The 19770-nt window shown below is 47.6% G+C and overlaps 1 protein-coding gene across 10 annotated transcripts; it reads right to left on the bottom strand.

Annotated features, from left to right (window-relative positions):
• Window positions 1–23: 23 nt before the first annotated feature.
• Window positions 24–12991, bottom strand: nfkb2 (nuclear factor of kappa light polypeptide gene enhancer in B-cells 2 (p49/p100)). Of its 10 annotated transcripts, none has more exons than XM_085921846.1 (21): window positions 12908–12991; window positions 7619–7663; window positions 7450–7525; window positions 7325–7365; window positions 7152–7250; window positions 6925–7076; window positions 6570–6835; window positions 6384–6488; window positions 6170–6255; window positions 5958–6096; window positions 4209–4325; window positions 3867–4143; window positions 3681–3795; window positions 3332–3539; window positions 3032–3201; window positions 2756–2858; window positions 2541–2698; window positions 2415–2478; window positions 1780–1949; window positions 1591–1717; window positions 24–284 (listed from the first exon to the last, which is right to left on the bottom strand). In XM_085921846.1, the coding sequence occupies exons 2-21, from the start codon at window positions 7655–7657 to the stop codon at window positions 214–216; spliced, it is 2583 nt and encodes an 860-aa protein (XP_085777972.1). In that variant the 5' UTR covers window positions 7658–7663; window positions 12908–12991; the 3' UTR covers window positions 24–213. The 10 variants fall into 10 exon arrangements, 9 of the variants coding, with proteins under 9 accessions (XP_085777972.1, XP_085777971.1, XP_085777969.1 ...); XM_085921845.1 differs by having other exon boundaries at window positions 1458–1717; XM_085921843.1 differs by having other exon boundaries at window positions 1458–1717; window positions 2756–2889; window positions 2976–3201.
• Window positions 12992–19770: the final 6779 nt, after the last annotated feature.

The following is a 19770-nucleotide window of genomic DNA, read 5'->3' on the forward strand; positions in this document are numbered from 1 at the left end:
TTCATCAACATACGTGTGCAGCTTCCAGATATCTTTATTTATCATCTTCAAACAAATGTGAATGTCAGCAATATTTATGTCAAGCATGAAATGTATTTTTCACATTGACACTCAAAACAAAACGCTTTCCATCTCAAACAGGGATTGGAGAAAAATTCCAAATGGTTTTTTTTTCACAGCCGTGTCATGTGATTTTGGCGACTCGTCTGCCACTCAGTGATTGGCCGCAGGCGGCCGCTCGTCTTCTACTAGTTGACTGCCAAAGCCGCTGTCCACTGTAGATTCTGAATGGGCCAAAGATAACAAACACGCTTCATCAATATCGTCGGAAATATGAGCTCAACGAGCACGCTTATAACTCGCAGCTGTCCTATCTTACATGTAAGGAATGGAGATGATGCCCCCAAAAAACACAACAAACATTAGTGAGCAATAACAGAAGCTGAAAAAGCGTTTGCGTATCATGATTCCTTGATTTATTGTGCTGCCCACAATGGCCTTTGAGGGGCACTACATCAGCCTCCCGTTTGCCAATCTTGGCTTGAAACAATCTTAGTTATCTATGTTTAAGCGCTAAATGTTTTTTTTTTACAATGCAGAAAACTCAACACTAGCTAAACATCCCTGTACCTCTAAAATATGCAGTTTATCTATCTATTTCGCTCTTGTAGAATGGGACACTATTGCGCAGACTGCAGCTCTTATTCTGAAAATTCAAAACTGACTTCCACTTTCTGTTTCATCAACGACACTCACTTTGCTCACTTGCCAAGCAGGCAGGTTCAAATGGAAAGGTAGAAAAAGGAGAAAAGAACAACAACAGACAAACAAGGGACCAAAGGGAGGTGAAGGCTGCCAAAGGTTCCAAATTTGCTGCCATCGACACGCTCGATGAGCCCAGTAGCAGGTGCGAGGAGGTGGGATCCCCGGGCTGCAGTACCTACACCGGATCTATTAGGTTGGTCAGATCGGCTTGGGAATTTTTGCAATCTTTGACATCACCGGCCAATCTTAAAGCGTGACATCTCCAAGAGGCGCATAATAAATAATCGGAGATCTTAATGCGCCACTTCACCATGCGACGAGGAGAAAAGTAGTGAGCTGGCTGCCCGAATCGCCAACAAAAGGAGGAAACATTCCCCGAGAGAGAGACTTGTTTCAGAGCCTTTTGTTGTGGCAAGCGCTGCTGAATTTGTGCATCAAGTAGTGTTGTCGATTGAGCTTTGACAATGTAGGGAAAATGCCTCAAACTCGGGTCCCAGGGCCACTTTCCCGCATGTTATCCGAGGCTGGCTCCTGTTCACGCACCCAATTCAGCATTGTTTTAATGAAGGAAGAAGCCCAATGACGATCCCAGTCATTTCAACTGGGCATGTCGCAGGAGCGGAAAACTCTGAAAGCCGCCCTGTGGGACCTGAGTTTGAAACCGCAGATTTTTGTTGAAATTTGAATTCCACCTTTTGTTTGGATGTTTTTGTCTTGCAGATGAATGGGAATTGTTTAATGCCACACACGACCAAAGTTGCAACGTCCGCTGCACGTTGGCTAGCCCGTCTGATGTGTTCCTCGGTGTGTAGCGTAGCGAAGCACCTTGTCTGAGTTTGTCTTGCGGTGCGCGCACATCTGTGCCATGGTGGCGGCGCAGCAGGCGGACACCGTCATGTACGCCCAGTGACTCCAAGGCCTCCAGCACGTCTTCCACGGGACCACCTCCCAGCTGAAGATGAGGACAGCGTGATGACGACAATGACCAAGCTAGCCGGCGTGTGCTGTTCTGACCTGGTAGTGTTGCAGAAGGCTGTGGTAGGGGGCGGGGCTATCCCGGTAGAGGTGAGCCAGCGTCATCATCCCCAGTCTGTCGGCCAATTTGTTCCACGAAACACCAGCGTCGCTCAGCACCTCCTCCAGGTCACGAAGCGTACAGGCGTCGACATGCCAACGCTCCCCATCTACCGTGTCACCACCGCAAAAAGACCATGCGCGCCTTTTACTCGGAAAACAATGGCGCACACATCAAAGGGTTGACAGTTGATGACGTATCGTGAACGACGCGGAACAACACGTCCTGAATGACAGAAGGTGCGTGCCGAGTCGCGAATGACGCAAGGTCCGTGGATACAACATAGGATGGCGCACGATAACGTGTGTCAACAAAGTGATGAAGTAAGTAACAAATGTGAACGACGACGTCAGGAAAACAATGAAAGGAGCAACAACACCTGCTAAAGTGCAAATGAGGTGACATCAAAAGTGATGTGTGAAATGCAAATTAGGTGAGGACATTTCTCAGCGTAAATGACGCACGATGAGAGGAGAATGTGAACAACTCACGGGGGAAGGACACCAATGCCACGCAACGACAGCAGGACGCGCATTAGACCACACAACGGCGGGTGACGAGGCCTGAGACCAACCTGCTTTGCCTTGGCTCTTCTCGGAGGCCTGCCACGCCGACACAGACGTCAGCAGCTTCCTGACCTGTTGCGGCATCATATGGCCACGCTTTGACTCTATAGGGAACAACGCGGCGCTTTCACTACCTTCTGACATGTGGTCAGGTCCAGCGGTGTGTGACCGCCCGTTTGCCTCTTGCGGCAGCCCTTTGGCTGCGAGGATGCTTCGGTCCCCACCACCTCCTCGTCCTCGTCAGAGGAACTTAAGACCAGCGGCTCGTCATTCTCCGCGTCTTTGTCTGCACCTGTGCGCAAACACAGTTGGTGACTGTGCGTGCAGGCGGGCGTCAGTGCATGCGTACCGGCAGCGAGCAGCACGGAGCACAGCGTGTGCGCGTGTGCGGCAGCGGCCAGATGAAGCGGTGTGTTTCCTCCAAAAGTGGGAGCGTTCACGTCCGCCTTCAACTGCGACAAGAAAACGGGCGAGGCCTGTCGGCTGAACCAGCAACAAGAAAAGTCCTTTGACGGCCACGCTCGCTACCGGGTGGCCAGACTGAAACGGTGTCACTGTGACGACCGAACCTGGAAGGGCTGCACCTACAAGGACGCGCCGGCGACAGACGGCGTGGATGCGCTACCTCAGTGACCAGCGTGCAGGCAACCTTGAGGAGGTTTTGCTCTACGGCCATGTGTAGAGCCGTGTGTCCGCCCTTCAGCTCAGGCACGTCCACCTTAGCGCCACTCTCCACCAGCAGCCGTAAACACCGATGACTGTCGCGACGAACCGCCAGGTGAAGTGGGGCCAAACCTGAATGGGACCGAACCGGAGGACGATGGCGCTCAAATGACATGTAAGGGACGTGACAGCACGTGACGCGTGTGAAAATTGCGTGCACTTGGTGAGAACCCATTTCATGACCGCGTCTTCGCCCGCTCACCATGGTAATCGGCTGTGATCAAGAGGTGGGCATGTGCTTGGCCCAGGTTGGACAGCGCGGCGCGTAGCGTGGCCACATCGCCGCCCAGCGCTGCAAGGTGCAGCGGGCAGCGCCCATCTTTGTCCCGCAAGCCAGGGTCCGCCCCCGCCTTCATCAGGGCCTCCACCACGCATGCTTGACGTGTCACCACCGCCAGGTGCAGCGGAGTCTGATGATCAAATCACATGCACGTGTGACATAGGTGATGCCGTTGGCGTCACCCAAGCAGCCTGTACCTTCAGTCACATGATTTAGTTTGCCTGTCAACAGTTTGGCTATTTTGCCAGTTCATCGAAGTCATATGACCCACCTGCCGCAGGTGGTTGGCCACATCGAGAAGGTGTCCCTGCCCGTTGCTAAGGAAGGTGTCAATCAGCTGGCAGGCGACAGCCGTCTGCTGATGGATGACCGCCAGGTGCAGGGGACTGCACAAGGAACAAAGGCGGCATGTCAGAAAGGAAGCGACCAGCCAGCTTGGGCGTGAGTTCTTACTGACGTGTCTCCGCTGGCATCTGGCGTGGCACACAGGCATCCGTGCGGCCCCAGAAGGAAGCGAGCGTCGCCACTCATGCAGTACCGCAGGAGGGCTCCACGTGCCCGACAAGTGGCGCCGGATGCTCTGGCCTGGAAGGCTGTGGCGGCTGCGGACGAGATGTGCTGGAGGGCAGAGCTCGCCATGTGTGCTCCTCTTCCTCCAAAGCCAACGATGCTCCCCGAATAGAAAACTCCGCCGCCCCCCGCCGCGCCATTCATGTGTTGGCTGAAGTGAAAACCTTAGAGAGACAAATCCCAATGGTTAGCTTTTGCTTTTAACATCGGTTGTTTACATTGGCCTCACCTTCACCTGTGGCGCCCCCAAAGCCGCCGCCGGCTCCTCCTCCTTGTTCGCCGCCTCCTCGCCAGGGCTCGTAGTGGGGGAGGGGCTTTTGTTTCTTCTTCAGCACCTCCTCTTTGTCTGAAGGAGACCCCGGAAGATTTGATTTTCAATGTATCCAACAATTCAAGATGAAAAGCCAAGGTGGCCACTTCCAAAGCAATCAAAGGGAAGGGAGGGTCTTTGCATTTCCATCCATCCATTTTCTGTCCCGCTTGTCCCCATGGGGGACGCGGGCGTACTGGAGCCTATCCCAGCAGCAGTGACGCGCAGTGAGGTTCATGACTGGGGAGGCACTGAGGTCCCCCCCCCGGTAAAATTTGTCAAATTTGTCCGACACCTAACCGTGTCACAAAAAAGGTTGGGGAATGCTGCTCTAGAGTAGCTTATTCATTATTTAATTTGAACTATTTTAATTAAAATCCCATATCAGCAGTCTTCACACACAAAAACACCCCACAAAGCACATGGAATCAAAAACTTGTTTTTGATCATGCGTACCACTCCGTTTGAAAAGACATGCTCCGAAGTCCCGTTGTCCGAATCAAACCTTTTAACTCCGGAGTTGTTCTTCCTTTACTGATGACCTCCTGCTTCGACCAAAAATCCATAGTTGAAAATCGTTTGAGTTTGGATATGCAATCCTCCATTGTAAAACGAAATGTAAAAATGAATGTAAAACGAAATAAATGGACGATTGCTCCTCAGTTGTTCACTGTAAATTTGAACTGGAGATCACTTATTCGACAGGTGGGCGGATGAAGCATCCCGGGATCACTCGCGCTCCCTGCCATAAGGCTGGAGAACTGTTTTTTCGTTCCGTTCATTGGGTCTCTTTTCAAAGCTGTTTTATTCATGTAAAGAAACACGACATTACCGACAGATGACAAAAAACACTCGCTATTATAGACATCGGCTTAACTCCGGAAATTTGTTAATATAGCCAGTGTTTGAACAATTAAACAGCAACATAGAGACAGACAGCAGTTCAGTCTAACTGTATAGCCTGTCAGCATAGGCAGCCGTGTTGATTATGCAATCCTCAGAGGAGGCAATGCAGGAAGTTGCCTCCTCGGAGCGACTCTTTGATTTTAACATAACTAGGAAAATTCTGCGAGTTTGGTTCAAAATGATACAAAACTACTAAAATTAAAAGGAAAATGATTTTATAATGAAAACAATTGAATTTGTTTTTTCCCCTTTTCATGATGGCAGGGGAGGCACGGCCTCCCTTGCCTCCTCTGACCGCACGTTCCTGCCCAGCAGTCATCGGGCAGTAGGAGGGGGACACCCTAAACTGGTTGCCAGCCAATTGCAGGGCACACAGAGACGAACAACCATATGCACTCGCACTCACACCTACGGGCAATTTGGAGTGCTCAATCAGCTTACAGTGCATGTTTTTTGGGATGTGGGAGGAAACCGGAGTTCCCGGAGGAAATCCACGCAGGCACGGGGAGAACATGTAAACTCCTCACAGGGAGGCCCGGAGGTGGAATCGAACCCTCACCCTCCAAACTGTGAGGCAGACGTGCTAATCAGTGCACCACCAAGCCGCCCTGCTCTTTGCATTTACGCTCTGGTGTGAACCAAGCAGACCCTATAGCCGATGTGAAAACGTGTATGAAAAATCCTTTGGTGTGTACCAGGCCAAAGGCTCCATCTTTGGACTTTGCATGTTTGGTCGCAAGGAAGCAAAATGAAGACACTGACCTTGAACGTGCGGTATGTATGTGAAGTGTTTGGAGTCACTGCAGTCTCCCGCCTTCTTCCTCTTGAGTTGCAAGAAGACAGTGACGGGCCGCTCGAGATCTGCGGTGTGGTACGGTGGCGTCTTGAACACGATGGCGTACTGAGGAGGCAAGGCGGAAGCCGGGGTCATGCCGGTGCTGGCCGGGCAAGTGTGGCACTCTCGTTTGACTCGCCTGTTTGTGGACATCTGTTGGAGCAAAGTCTCCGAAAGCCTCCCAGCCGCCATCCTCGTCCTCGTAGAAGCGGATCTCAATGTCGTCTGCGGCACAAAGCGTGTGAGAACGAGCTCACAAAAGCGCAGCGAGCTGAGTGGCTCGACTTGTCGCCACCAGACCAACAAATGAGGAACCTCGCTCAACTAGCCACAACGGTACGGAGCATCGGCACCTTTCTGGACTTTGTCACACAGGAGGAAGATCTCGTCTCCTCCGAGCACGGATCCACATGTCTTGTCGATACGGGAGATCTTCAGGTTAGACGCATTGGGAGATTCTGCCAGGAAGAAAAAGGGAGGAGTGAATGACTGAGGGAGAGGAAGGTGCGGTGCGACGTGGTGCGGCGCGCAGGCCCCACTGCTGTCGTAGATGGGGTTGGACACCACAGCCTTGAGCGCTCGTGTGAATCCTCCGTTGCTGTCCTTCAGGAAGGCGGTAAACTTGAGTCTAACTATGTTGAGGTCCACTATCTTGGACAGTTCCTTGGCGTCCTTGCTCAGGGCGCTCTCCTCGGCCGCCGTCAGGTGGGCCGAACCTCCCCGACACCGTTCCTCTCGCAGCCGACGCGTGAGAACCTCCACCACGCCTTTTTTGGTCACATGGAGGATGCCCAGGTTACTGAAACTGCCACGAAATATGTCAAAGATGACCAAGACGTCAAGGGCGAAAAACAGGATTAAGATAATGCCAACGTAGATGGGAACGATACTGACGAGGCGGTCAGGTCATTGGGTCCCACGTCCAGGGTGCATGTCCCATTCTCGTTGCAGTGGCGTCCCACCAGGCTGTGAGCGTGCACCCGCGGCGGGTTCGTGTGAGTCACCAACTGGACCTCCACACGCGCGTGACCCACGTAGTTGTTGATCTGACAAGGACACATGCACAAGAAGTCCAGCAAACAGGATGTTTGCCAAAGCCATCGAGGTGGCACGGGGTGAACCTTGACAGTGGGGTACGTCTTTCTGTTCTTCTCGCTGGAGGCTCCTGGCAGCCCTCCGTGCGACGGACCCTCGCACTCGTAACGAAAGCGAAATCCCCGCTGGCAAGACACAAAAACAAAAAGATGCCAAGAACGGCATTCATCATCGGATTGCTTGCTGGTTCGTTGCTCACCTGTTTGGGCTCTTCGATGATTTGGACATATGGGCCATGCGCTGAAACACAAAGACACGCATGGAAAGTTAGCGTAGTCGCATGCGTGTGACGTTGACGATGTCGGCGCTGTGAGACGAGATTACCTGTCTCAGGTACGTATGCTTCAGTCTTCACGTCCACAGGAGGAATGTATTCATAGGGCGTCAAATTGAACTGTAACTGAGCCAGCCCACACGCGGACGTCAGTCGCATGCCATTAGTAACGCTCTATTCAATGGTGACCAGTTTTAGTTAAAAAAAAAAAAAACTCACATCGTTGTCATAGCCGTTGATCAACTGAGTTTCCGTCATCCTGTGCTTGTTTGTGCGCATGTGAGAGAGAAGAAAAAAAACACGTTTGACTTTCACATGACTCTTTTGCTTACCGGCATGGTCACATTAGGACAGTCTTGTCCAAATTACGGCCCGCGGGCCAGATCCGGCCCCCGGTCAGATTTTGTACGGTCCGCAGCTACGGTCTTATAATGTATTATCTATGGCCCGCCAGGACTGTCAAACTGAATAAAAAAACAAAAATCATGAAACTTGAAACTGTAATTTCTCCTATTACCAAAAGGTGGCAGCCCCACCCCTCTCCACTCATTTCTGCCATGGCCACTACAAAGAAAACGTGGAAAGTTGACATTGAGGGCCGTCGCTTTCAAGAGAAATGGGAATTACTACAATAGTTCTTCACTGAAAATCAAGGCAATTGTGTTTGTCTGATTTGTAAAGAGACAGTTGACTTGTTTAAGGATTTCAACCTAAAGAGACACTATAGACCAGGGGTCGGCAATTACTTTTGGACGCGGGCCAAAAAAGATTCAGACAACGGCTTCGCTTTTTGCTTTTTTGGCGGGGGGGGTCCCTACTATTTAAATTATTAATTATTATATTAAAATAAACATCATCTTACTTTTAAAATGCATTTAATTTCATTCCATTTGAACAGACCCTGTTATGTTGTTAATTTAACGAAATATAGACAATTTTTTACCTTGCCCACTGGAGGAGGGAGACAGGACACTTTGGATTTTTTTTTTTGCATAAGAAGACGTGCACTCGCGTGTCAATACCGTTCCAACGTGTGCATCATGGATAACTGAAACAGGATGTTCCAGCTGTTGTTGTCACTAATACCGAAGAGGATTAGGGCCAGTGAAGAAAAAAAAAACGAGGGGTGACAGGATTCTGACTTTTTCTGACTCAGAATTCTGACTAAAGTCATAAAGTCAGAATTCTGACTTAAGTCAGACTTTATTCTCAGAATTCTGACTTTCAAGTCGTAATTCTGACTTTATTCTCAGAATTCTGACTTTAAAGTCGGAATTCTGACTTTAAACTCAGAATTCTGACTTTAAAGTCAGAATTCCCAATTTCTGACTTTAAACTCAGAATTCTGACTTTATTCTCAGAATTCTGACTTTAAAGTCGGAATTCTGATTTTAAACTCAGAATTCTGACTTTAAACTCAGAATTCTGACTTCTGAGAAAAAAAGTCAGAATCCTGTCACATCTCGTTTTTTTTTTTCTTCACTGGCCCTAATCCTCTTCCGTACACTAAGGACTATCATACCTCAATAAATGTTTTGAATTTAATAGGATTGTTGTATGGTATACAACAATCCCATCAAATTTTCTTTTTAAAATATGGGGTTGAAAAAATATATATATATAATTTTTTTAATACATTATATTAACATCATCTCGCGGGCCAGACAGAATAGATGGCGGGCCAAAATTGGCCCAAGGGCTCCTATTTGCCAACCGTTGCTATAGACTAATATATTAGACTAAACATGCTAACACATACGACAAGCTAATAGGGAGTGACCGGGCTGATAAAGTGAAGCAGCTCCAAGCTGAACTGGCATCACAACAGTGAATCTTCACGCGGGGCTGAGTCAAAAGTAAATCAAAATATTACTTAATATTAAGTAGTGATGGGCGGCTCGGTGGAGCACTGGGTAGCACGTCCGCCTCACAGTTAGGAGGGTGCGGGTTCGATTCCACCTCCGGCCCTCCCTGTGTGGAGTTTGTATGTTCTCCCCGTGTCCGCGTGGGTTTTCTCCGGGCACTCCAGTTTCCTCCCACATCCCATAAACATGCTTGGTAGGCCGATTGAAGACTAAATTGTCCCTAGGTACGAGTGCGAGTGTGGATGGTTGTTCGTCTCTGTGTGCCCTGCAATTGGCTGGCAACCGGTTCAGGGTGTCCCCCGCCTGCTGCCCGATGACGGCTGGGATAGGCTCCAGTACGCCCGCAACCCCCGTGGGGACAAAGCGGTTCAGAAAATGGATGGATGGATTAAGTAGTGAAGGAATGGGGTCGAAATACATAAAGTCCTACCTAGCTACTAAAACAGATATGCTCAAACCTCATTGAATAAAGTACGTAAGCAGACAAGTACATTCACATATTAAATCAATAAAAGAAACATTTTAAGCATATATTTATACCTACACACCAAATCAATAAAGAAGGCATAGCTAGACATTTTTGGTAGGTGGTAATGACAAAGGTTTTTATAACTTTATGATCTGATATGTATTTCTGAGCACTTTGAAATAACAATGTGGTAATGGTGGTAATGACAAAGGTTTTTATAACTTTATGATCTGATATGTATTTCTGAGCACTTTGAAATAACAAATGTTTTTTGATATATTGCTTGAATAGCTTAATGACCCTTAAGGAACTGTTTAATGCATGCCTGATGATTTTCTAAATCACGGACACTGCCAAAGTCATCTAAAAATGTTCAGTACTTGATTATATCTTAGGTTTTGACTAATGCTAGACGCCAGTTTTTTGATTACTACTGAACGTTCTGGACAGAGGGAAATATGATAAGAAAAGAAAAGATATGATTGGAAACATGAGTAAACTAAGAATATGATGACGTAAGCAAGTACATGGAGTATCAAAAGAACAAAACCAAAAACATGGTAAGTGGTGAGTACAAACTTTGCATAGTCAGCGAATATAAATTGATGATGTCACAGCCAAAAGCGCACATAATCCCGTACAAAATGACACAATTGAAAGAATGATGAATGGGCGGTGTGCAACAGTAGGCGAAGTGGATGTATGTGCAAGAATGGTTGCAGGGGTGGGCAATTCCGGTCCTCGAGGGCCTACATGTCCTGCATGTTTTCGATGACACCCTGTTGCAACACACCTGATTCAAATGGTCAGAAAATTAGCAAGGTCTGCAGAAGCTGGATAACAATCCTGATCATTTGAATCAGGTGTGTTGAAGCAGGGAGACCTATAAAACATGCAGGACACCGGCCCTCGAGGACCGGAATTGCCTACCCCTGGTTACCGGAAGGACACTTGGAGATAAAACTGGTAGAGGTGCCAGAGGAAGAGCGGCAGAAGGAAAACAACCAAGAACCCGGCCAAAGGTGATGGAAAACAACAGCCCCCCCCACACACACGCACGCACGCGCGCACACCACGACTGTGGTGGGTCTGATCACCGGTGGCGACGAGACTCACTACAGATCGGAGGTCGACCTTTTGGCCGCTTGGTGCAGGGACAACAACCTTCTGCTGAACGTCAACAAGACCAAGGAGATTATCATTGACTTCCGGAAGGGTCACGCCCACCACCCGCCGCTGACCGTTGACGGAGCTGTGGTGGAGAGAGTGAGTAGCACCAGATTCCTGGGGGTGCACATCAGTGAGGACCTCTCCTGGACCACCAACACTGTCGCTGGCAAAGAAGGCTCAGCGCCGCCTGTACTTTCTGCGGAAACTCAGGCGGGCAAGTGCTCCTCCCGCCGTCATGACCACATTCTACCGTGGCACCATTGAGAGCGTCCTCTCCAGCTGCATCGCTGTGTGGGGTGGTGGCTGCTCTGAGTACAACATGAAGGCCTTGCAGCGCATAGTGACCACTGCGAGTAAAATCATCGGGGCTCCACTCCCCTCCCTGAAGGAAGTTTACGCCTCCCGTCTCACCCGCAAAGCGGCTGCGATTGTGTGATGAGAGTCACCCCGCTCACTCTTTGTTTGTACTTCTGCCCTCTAGGAAGAGATACAGATGCCTACGTTCCCGCACCACCAGACTCAGGGACAGCTTCGTGCTCCAAGCTGTCCGGATCCTGAATTCCCTCCCCCCTCCACCCTCTGCTACATGACGTCCTGTTCTTTTGCGCTATGATCTGGCTGTCTGCTATTAGCGCGCTTGCTCCATTTTGCTGCTCTTATTTGTCTATTTATTATTATTTGGGTTATTTGCTTATGACTTATTTGTTGCTCTTGTCTGTTCATTTTTACTCTTTGTGCTATTTGATGTGAGTGTTGTGTACTGTCTAGTCACCGTGGGACGGTGGGAAATGTAATTTCAATCTCTTTGTGTGCCTGGCATGTGAAGAAATTGACAAAGCGGATTTTGACACACACACACACCCAATCATCCATAATCAGCACCCAACCCCACGGAACCAGCTCTCACCGAACCAGCACCCACTCCCCTGGAATCAAACTCTCCTGCGAGCCTGCCATACCCCCTGACCCATCAAAATGTGCAACTGAATATAAGATGACCAAGGAACCTTGAACATTGCCTTTTCTGAATGGAGACTTTGTGCTCTTGAGCATGGTCGCACGAAAGGCCCAGCGCTGTATTGTACTTTCCTGAAAACAGAGCTTTCTTAACATGAATTGTGATTAAACTCAACCAACCTGTGTAAGTCTAAATTTTGTTTCGGTGTCTTAGCCTTTTCCTACAACTGAAGAAGTAAAACGAGCGCGTGGTGAGTAAATTGGATAACAGGTGATAGGCTATGGCTTTTTCCATGAGGTGCGGATAGCGCGATTCTCAAATTGTGCACCAAATCCAACAGTCGTTTAAAATGTTCATGAGGAAAAAATAATTTTAAACTCATGTAAATTTAAGGTATTTCATCCAGTTTGTTCAATGTTATTTGACTTCAGATATGAATGAAAGGCAGAATTTATGTTTTTAGAGTTGTTCACATCTTCTTGAGTGGCTTATATTTGGTTATTTGGTTATTTAAAAAATAAAGACAATTGAGACAATGAAATAACTGTATATTCACATTAAATTTTTGAAGTTAAAAAATGTCTGAAAAAAACTATTGGCCCCCAGGCCCCTTCACTTTATCGAATCTGGCCCCCCTTGCAAAAGGTTTGGACACCCCTGGATTAAGAAAAACCCTATTATTTTTCTTTATCATCATTTATCATCTTCACTACTGTCCTTTCGCGCTTGCGTTTGTCTACATGTGACATGACAATGACTGGAGACCAATGTGCCCCCAAATCTCCCAAGGTTGACTGGAGACCAGACTGTTTGCTTAAACGTGCCCTGACTGACGAGTGACAGATCTGAGGTCAACATTGTCGGGCGACCAATCTCTCTCACCCAAGGTCAACTTTCCGTGTAGCCCAATTCCTTTTTTCGGGTAATATCTGAGCTCTCAGCATATTATTGACTACTTTTGTTATTAAGTGAATGATCATATATTCTTATTATTATGCTGACTAATCAAAAGTAATGAGGATGAGAATTTTAAAAAACGATTTTACCTGCTTTTGCGAGTAGTTGTTGATACTCCAAATCGCCCAAAGTGTCTGTAAAAAGAAAACAGGGGGAAAAACCCAGATGTACTTCCCGTGTGAACTTTCAAAACAAGTGTTTTCCAGTGATGCATTTGCATTCATCTCCTTTGCTGTGTTCGAGCTCAAGAAGGTAACAGCGTTTTCTTGTTCGCGAATCAGTGACAAGCTCCCTAAAAAAAACTCCAAAGTCGATTTAGAGCGAAGATTTCGCACGACAAAACTTCGAAGCTGTTCTATACAATCAAACTCTTGTTTTGAAAGGAAGTTCTGTTCGCGCTCACCACCGTAGGAGAACTGAGAGGTCAGTGTTGCCATAGCTACCGCCAGCCTGTCAGTCTCGAGCGGAAAACCCCGCATATGGCGGGGAATTCCGGACCAACCGGAAGTTCTGCACCAGTGGGTAATAGACTTGTCAAGCTTTGAAAATAATTTCAAACAGAAGAACATTTGGAAACTATACTCCGCCACAAAATACATTTGAAGTACTGTTTCCAGGTGCAAGTCTCGAAACAGCATTCTTGAAAACATTTACAAGTATACATATATGCATATATATATATATATATATATATATATATATATATATATATATATATATATATATATATAGATCTGTATATGTATATATGTATACAGTATATATGTACATATGTATATACAGTATATATGTATATATGTATATATATATATATCTGTGTGTATTATACATATACAGATATATATATATATATATATACAGAGAGAGCTCTCTGTCTATCTATCTATCTATCTATCTATCTATCTATCTATCTATCTATCTATCTATCTATCTATCTATCTATCTATCTATCTATCTATCTATCTATCTATCTATCTATCTATCTATCTATCTATCTATCTATCTATCTATCTATCTATCTATCTGTCTGTCTGTCTGTCTGTCTGTCTGTCTGTCTGTCTGTCTGCCTGCCTGCCTGCCTGCCTGCCTGCCTGCCTGCCTGCCTGTCCCCCTTCCCATGGGCTCACCACCTGTAGGATGGCCCAAAGGGGTCGGGTGCAAAGTGAGCTGGGCGGTGGCCAACGGCGGGGACCTTGGCGGTCCGATCCCCAGCTGCAGAGGCTGGCACTAGGGACATGGAATGTCAACTCTCTGGCTGGAAAGGAGCCCGAGCTGGTGTGTGAGGCCGAAAAGTTCCGACTAGACGTAGTCAGACTTCCCTCCACACATAGTTTGGGCTCTGGTACAAGCCCTCTCGAGAGGGGCTGGACTCTCTTCCACTCTGGTGAGAGGCGTCGAGCAGGTGTTGGCATACTTATTGCCCCCCGGCTGGGCGCCTGCACATTGGGGATCACCCCGGTGAGCGAGAGGGTAGCCTGTAGCCAGGTCCTGACTGTTGTTTGTGTCTATGCACCGAACGGCAGCTCAGAGTACCCACCCTTTTTGGAGTCCCTGGAGGAAGTGCTGGAGAGCGCTCCTTCTGGGGACTCCATCATTCTACTGGGTGACTTCAATGCTCACGTGGGCAATGACAGTGAGACCTGGAAGGGCGTGATTGGGAGGAACGGACCCCCCGATCTGAACCCGAGCGGTGTTCTATTGTTGGACTTCGGTGCTCAACACGGATTTTCTATAAAGAACACCATGTTCAAGCATAAGGGTGTCCATGTGTGCACTTGGCACCAGGACACCCGAGGCCGCAGTTCGTTGATCGACTTTGTAGTCGTGTCATCGGATTTGCGGCCGCATGTTTTGGACACTCGGGTGAAGAGAGGGGCGGAGCTGTCAACTGATCACCACCTGGTGGTGGGTTGGCTCCGATGGTGGGGGAAGATGCCGGTCCGACCTGACAGACCCAAACGCTCTGTCAGGGTCTGCTGGGAACGTCTGGCAGAATCCCCTGTCAGGAAGAGCTTCACCTCCCACCTCCAGCGGAGCTTTTCCCACGTCCTGGGGGAGGCGGGGGAAATTGAGTCCGAGTGGACCATGTTCTGCGCCTGCATTGTTGAGGCAGCCGACTGGAGCTGTGGCCATAAGGTTGTTGGTGCCTGTCGTGGCAGCAATCCCCGATCCCCTTGGTGGACACCGGCGGTAAGGGATGCAGTCAAGCTGAAGGAGTCCTATTGGGCCGTTTTGGCCTGTGGGACTCCTGAGGCAGCTGACGGGTACCGGATGGCCAAGCGGAACGCGGCTTCTGCGGTTGCTGAGGCAAAAACCCGGGCGTGGGAGGAGTTTGGCGATGTAATGGAGAATGACTTCCAGACGGCTTCGAGGAAATTCTGGTCCACCATCCGGCGTTTCAGGAGGGGGAAGCAGTGCACGGTCAACACTGTTTACAGTGAAGATGGTGTGCTGCTGATCTCGACTCAGGACGTCGTGAGTCAGTGGGGGGAATACTTTGAAGACCTCCTCAATTCCACCGACACGCCTTCCATTGAGGTAGTTAAAAAACCTCCTTGGTGGCAGGGCCCCAGGGGTGGATGAGATCCGCCTGGAGTTCTTAAAGGCTCTGGATGTTGTGGGGCTGTCATGGCTGACACGCCTGTACAGCATTGCGTGGACATCTGGGACGGTGCCTCTGGATTGGCAAGGGTGGTTCCCTTCTTTAAAAAGGGGGACCGGAGGGTGTGTTCCAATTACAGAGGAATCACACTCCTCAGCCTCCCTGGTAAGGTCTATTCAGGGGTGCTGGAGAGGAGGATCCGTCGGGAGGTCGACCCTCGGATTCAGGAGGAGCAGTGTGGCTTTCGTCCTGGCCGTGGAACGGCTCTACACCCTCGGCAGGATCCTCGAGGGTGCATGGGAGTTCGCCCAACCAGTCCACATGTGTTTTGTGGACTTGGAGAAGGGGTTCGACTGTGTCCCTCGGGAGGTTCTGTCGAGAGTGCTTCGGGAGTACGGGGTGCCGAGCCAACTGTTAAGGGCGGTTCGGTCCCTGTATCACCGATGCCAGAGTTTGGTCCTCATTTCCGGCAGTAAGTCGGATTCGTTCCCAGTGAGGGTTGGACTCCGCCAAGGCTGCCTTTTGTCACCGATTCTGTTCATCATTTTTATGGACAGAATTTCTCTGCGCAGCCGAAGCGTTGAGGGGGTCCGGTTTGGGGACCTCAGCATTGCGTCACTGCTTTTTGCAGATAACGTGGTGCTGTTGGCTTCTTCAGGCAGTGATCTCCAGCTCTCACTGGAGCGGTTCGCAGCCGAGTGTGAAGCGGTCGGGATGAGGGTCAGCCCCTCCAAATCCGTGTCCATGGTCCTCGGTCGGAAAAGGGCGGAATGCCCTCTCCGGATCGGGGATGAGATCCTGCCCCAAGTGGAGGAGCTCAAGTATCTTGGGGTCTTGTTCACGAGTGAGGGCAGGATGGACCGCGAGATCGACAGGCGGATCGGTGCAGCGTCGGCAGTAATGCTGACTCTGTACCGGTCCGTCGTGGTGAAGAGAGAGCTGAGCCAAATGCCAAAGCTCTCGATTTACCGGCCGATCTACGCTCCTACCCTCACCTATGGTCACAAGCTATGAGTGACCGAAAGAACGAGATCCAGGATACAAGCGGCCGAAATGAGTTTCCTCCGCAGGGTGTCCGGGCTCTCCCTTAGAGATAGGGTGAGAAGCTCGGTCATCCGGGAGAGACTCGTAGTAGACCCGCTGCTCCTCCATGTTGAGAGGAGCCAGATGAGGTGGCTCGGGCACCTAATCAGGATGCCTCCTGGACGCCTCCCTGGGGAGGTGTTCCGGGCATGTCCCACCGGTAGGAAACCCCGGGGACGACCCAGGACGCGCTGGAGAGACTATGTGTCTCGGCTGGCCTGGGAACGCCTTGGGATCCCCCTGGATGAGCTGGATGAAGTGGCTGGGGAGAGGGAAGTTGAAGGCTGTTCGACAAGTGAATCATGTTTTCCCATTACAAATAATGGAAAAAAATGAATCCGTTCCCAGCCAAAAACGTTTTTTTAAAGCATTTTTTCATTTGCGCATTTTTGTCCGATTGCGCAACTGCAGCGCACCGCCAAAGGCGCAACCGTAGCGTACCGCCGAACGCGCAACCGTAGTGCGTCGCCAACCGTACAAATGCACCGAGCTGGTCGCATTATTGTGACAGACCTGTCGTGGAAATTTAGAAAATATTTTTAAAGTCCTGATTTCTTTCCAATATTTAAGTGGACCTCAGTGTGCAGGGAGCTTAATTTTGTCCGATCGCGCAACTGCAGCGCACCGCCAAACGCGCAACTGTAGCGCGTCGACGACCGCGCAACTACACCGCACTGGTCGCATTATTGTGACAGAGCCATCGCTGAAAATTAGAAATTACTTTTAAAGTCCTGATGTACTTTCCAAAATGTAAGTGGACCTCGGTGCGCAGGGAGCTTAATTTGGTCGGGCACTCACTGTCACATTGCTTTAAGAGCATCTTTGTATTTTAGGATGGCTTTACTGCTCCCACTTGCTTCCTTTGGAGGCATGATTAGAGTTGATGCAATCCTCAGAGTAATGAGAATGTAATAACGAACGGAGTCAGTTGGCATGCGGGTTCTCTCGGCTCATCTGACGACCGAATTTCGTCCAACAACCAAAGCAAATTTTTTGTTTGAATATAGATTTGTTTGATGGATTTTATAGATTATATATATATATATATAATTATTATATATATATATATATATATATAATTCTATAGATTATAAAATTATTATTATAATATTATAAATATATATTATATAATTTTATAGATTTTATATATATATATATATATCCATATATATATATATATATCCATATATATATATATATATATATATATATATATATATATATATATATATATAGGGCTAATGCTATTGCTATAGTGATAGTTACTATACGCACGAGGCCATTTCATGTCAAAATAGACTGCTATGTTAATGTTTCGAGTAAATTTACAGATCGATATGGAAGGGAAACATAGGTAAGCAGTACCAATGTGTTAGATCGAACTTTAGTCAGTTCCGATCATTTTATAGGTGCCCGTTTGAGAAACGCGATTGTTTACAGAGGGCTCATTGGTTATTGGCTAGTGGATGCATAACCCTAGTCAACCTCCGTTTGTTGCAGTATAGCTTCTAGTTTATGCGATTAATAATCTCAAATTTTAAAATGGGCCATTCATTGAAGGTGCGCCTTATAATCCGGAGTGATTGATAGTCCGGAAAACATGGTACATACATTTTTGTGTATCAATAAATGTATATTAAACCATATAAGTGCATTATGTTATCATTAGAACATTAAATAACTTCAAATATGTAAATACTATATAATATAAATGACATACAGAAAATAATGTATAAATATGATAACGTGTGTATGTGTGTGGAACATATGTAGATGTAGCTTAAGTATACATACTGTAAATATGATTTTAGAACTCTTTTATTATTATAACAACGTTTTTATAACAAGGTAAAAGTGTACATTCTGTAAAAATATTTTTAGAACTCTTGTGATAAAAATATATATTAACAAGGTACAATACTGTAAATATGATTTTAGGATTCTCATTATTATAACATCTTTTTTATAACAAGGTACAATTTTGTGGGTACTCCCTGCCTTCTGCTGGTGTGCGGGCAACTTTCGTGCCATAAATGCTCAATTTAGAATTTTTATTTAGAATTTTTTTTTTTTAGGGTGGGGGAATCCGCAATGTACTGAAGCCGCGATAAATGGGCCACGATGTAGCAAGGGATTACTGTATTTACCGTGTTTTCCTGACTATAAATTGCAGTTTTTTCATAGTTTGGCCGGGATGGGACTTACAATCAGGAGCGACTTGTGTGAAATTATTAATACATTAAATCATTTCACGTGTTATTTTAACACTAAACCACAAGAGGGCCTCTAGGCCTGTGGAATAATTGGAAATGGAACTGACAAGTTAGGCGGCTCGGTGGACCAGTGGGTAGCACGTCTGCCTTACAGTTAGGACGGTGCAGGTTTGATTCCACCTCCAGCCCTCCCTGTGTGGAGTTTGCATGTTCTCCCCGTGTCCACGTGGGTTTTCTCCGGGCACTCCGGTTTCCTCCCACATCCCAGAAACATGCTCGATAGGCCGATTGAGCGATTGTGAGTGCGAATGGTTGGCAACCAGTTCAGGGTGTCCCCCCCCTACCGCCCGATGACGGCTGGGATAGGCTCCAGCACGCCCACGACCTCCGTGGGGACTAAGCGGTTCAGAAAATGGATGGATGGAACTGACAAGTCTGACATAAGTGACCTAGAAGTGGAAGCGCCACATCTTCCACTACCAGGGTTAGTGGAGTTGTTTATAAGTGACACCGGGGTTGAAGGAAATATTTCGTTGGACTTAAGTGACACATGTGTTTATGTAACATTAGTTTACCATATCGTTCAGCTTGTTGTTGCCTATTTCTATTTTAAATTGCCTTACAAGATGACATGTCTGTTCTTGGTGTTAGAGTTTATCAAATCAATTTATAAAATGCAAAAATTAAATTATCAAATTAAAAAAATAATAATATACATATATATACATATATATATATATATATATATATATATATATATATATATATATATATATATATATATATATATATATATATATATATATATATATATGAGGGCGGCTCGGTGGTGCAGTGGGTAGCACGTCTGCCTTACAGTTAGGAGGGTGCAGGTTTGACTCCACCTCCGGCCCTCCCTGTGTGGAGTTTGCATGTTCTCCCCGTGTCCACGTGGGTTTTCTCCGGGCACTCCGGTTTCCTCCCACATCCCAGAAACATGCTCGATAGGCCGATTGAGCGATTGTGAGTGCGAATGGTTGGCAACCAGTTCAGGGTGTCCCCCCCCTACCGCCCG

The sequence above is a fragment of the Syngnathus leptorhynchus genome, chromosome 10, assembly GCF_054491065.1.
Source record: "Syngnathus leptorhynchus isolate UIUO chromosome 10, UIUO_Slep, whole genome shotgun sequence".
In the NCBI taxonomy this organism is placed as follows: Eukaryota; Metazoa; Chordata; class Actinopteri; order Syngnathiformes; family Syngnathidae; genus Syngnathus; species Syngnathus leptorhynchus.

Coding starts and splice junctions, on each gene's coding strand:
- nfkb2 (XM_085921837.1), bottom strand. CDS start 7,657: ATGACGGAAACTCAGTTGATCAACGGCTATGACAACGAT. Junction 7,366..7,449: donor AGCATACGTACCTGAGACAG/GTAATCTCGTCT, acceptor TTTGTGTTTCAG/CGCATGGCCCATATGTCCAA. Junction 3,540..3,680: donor TGGCCAACCACCTGCGGCAG/GTGGGTCATATG, acceptor TTTGATCATCAG/ACTCCGCTGCACCTGGCGGT.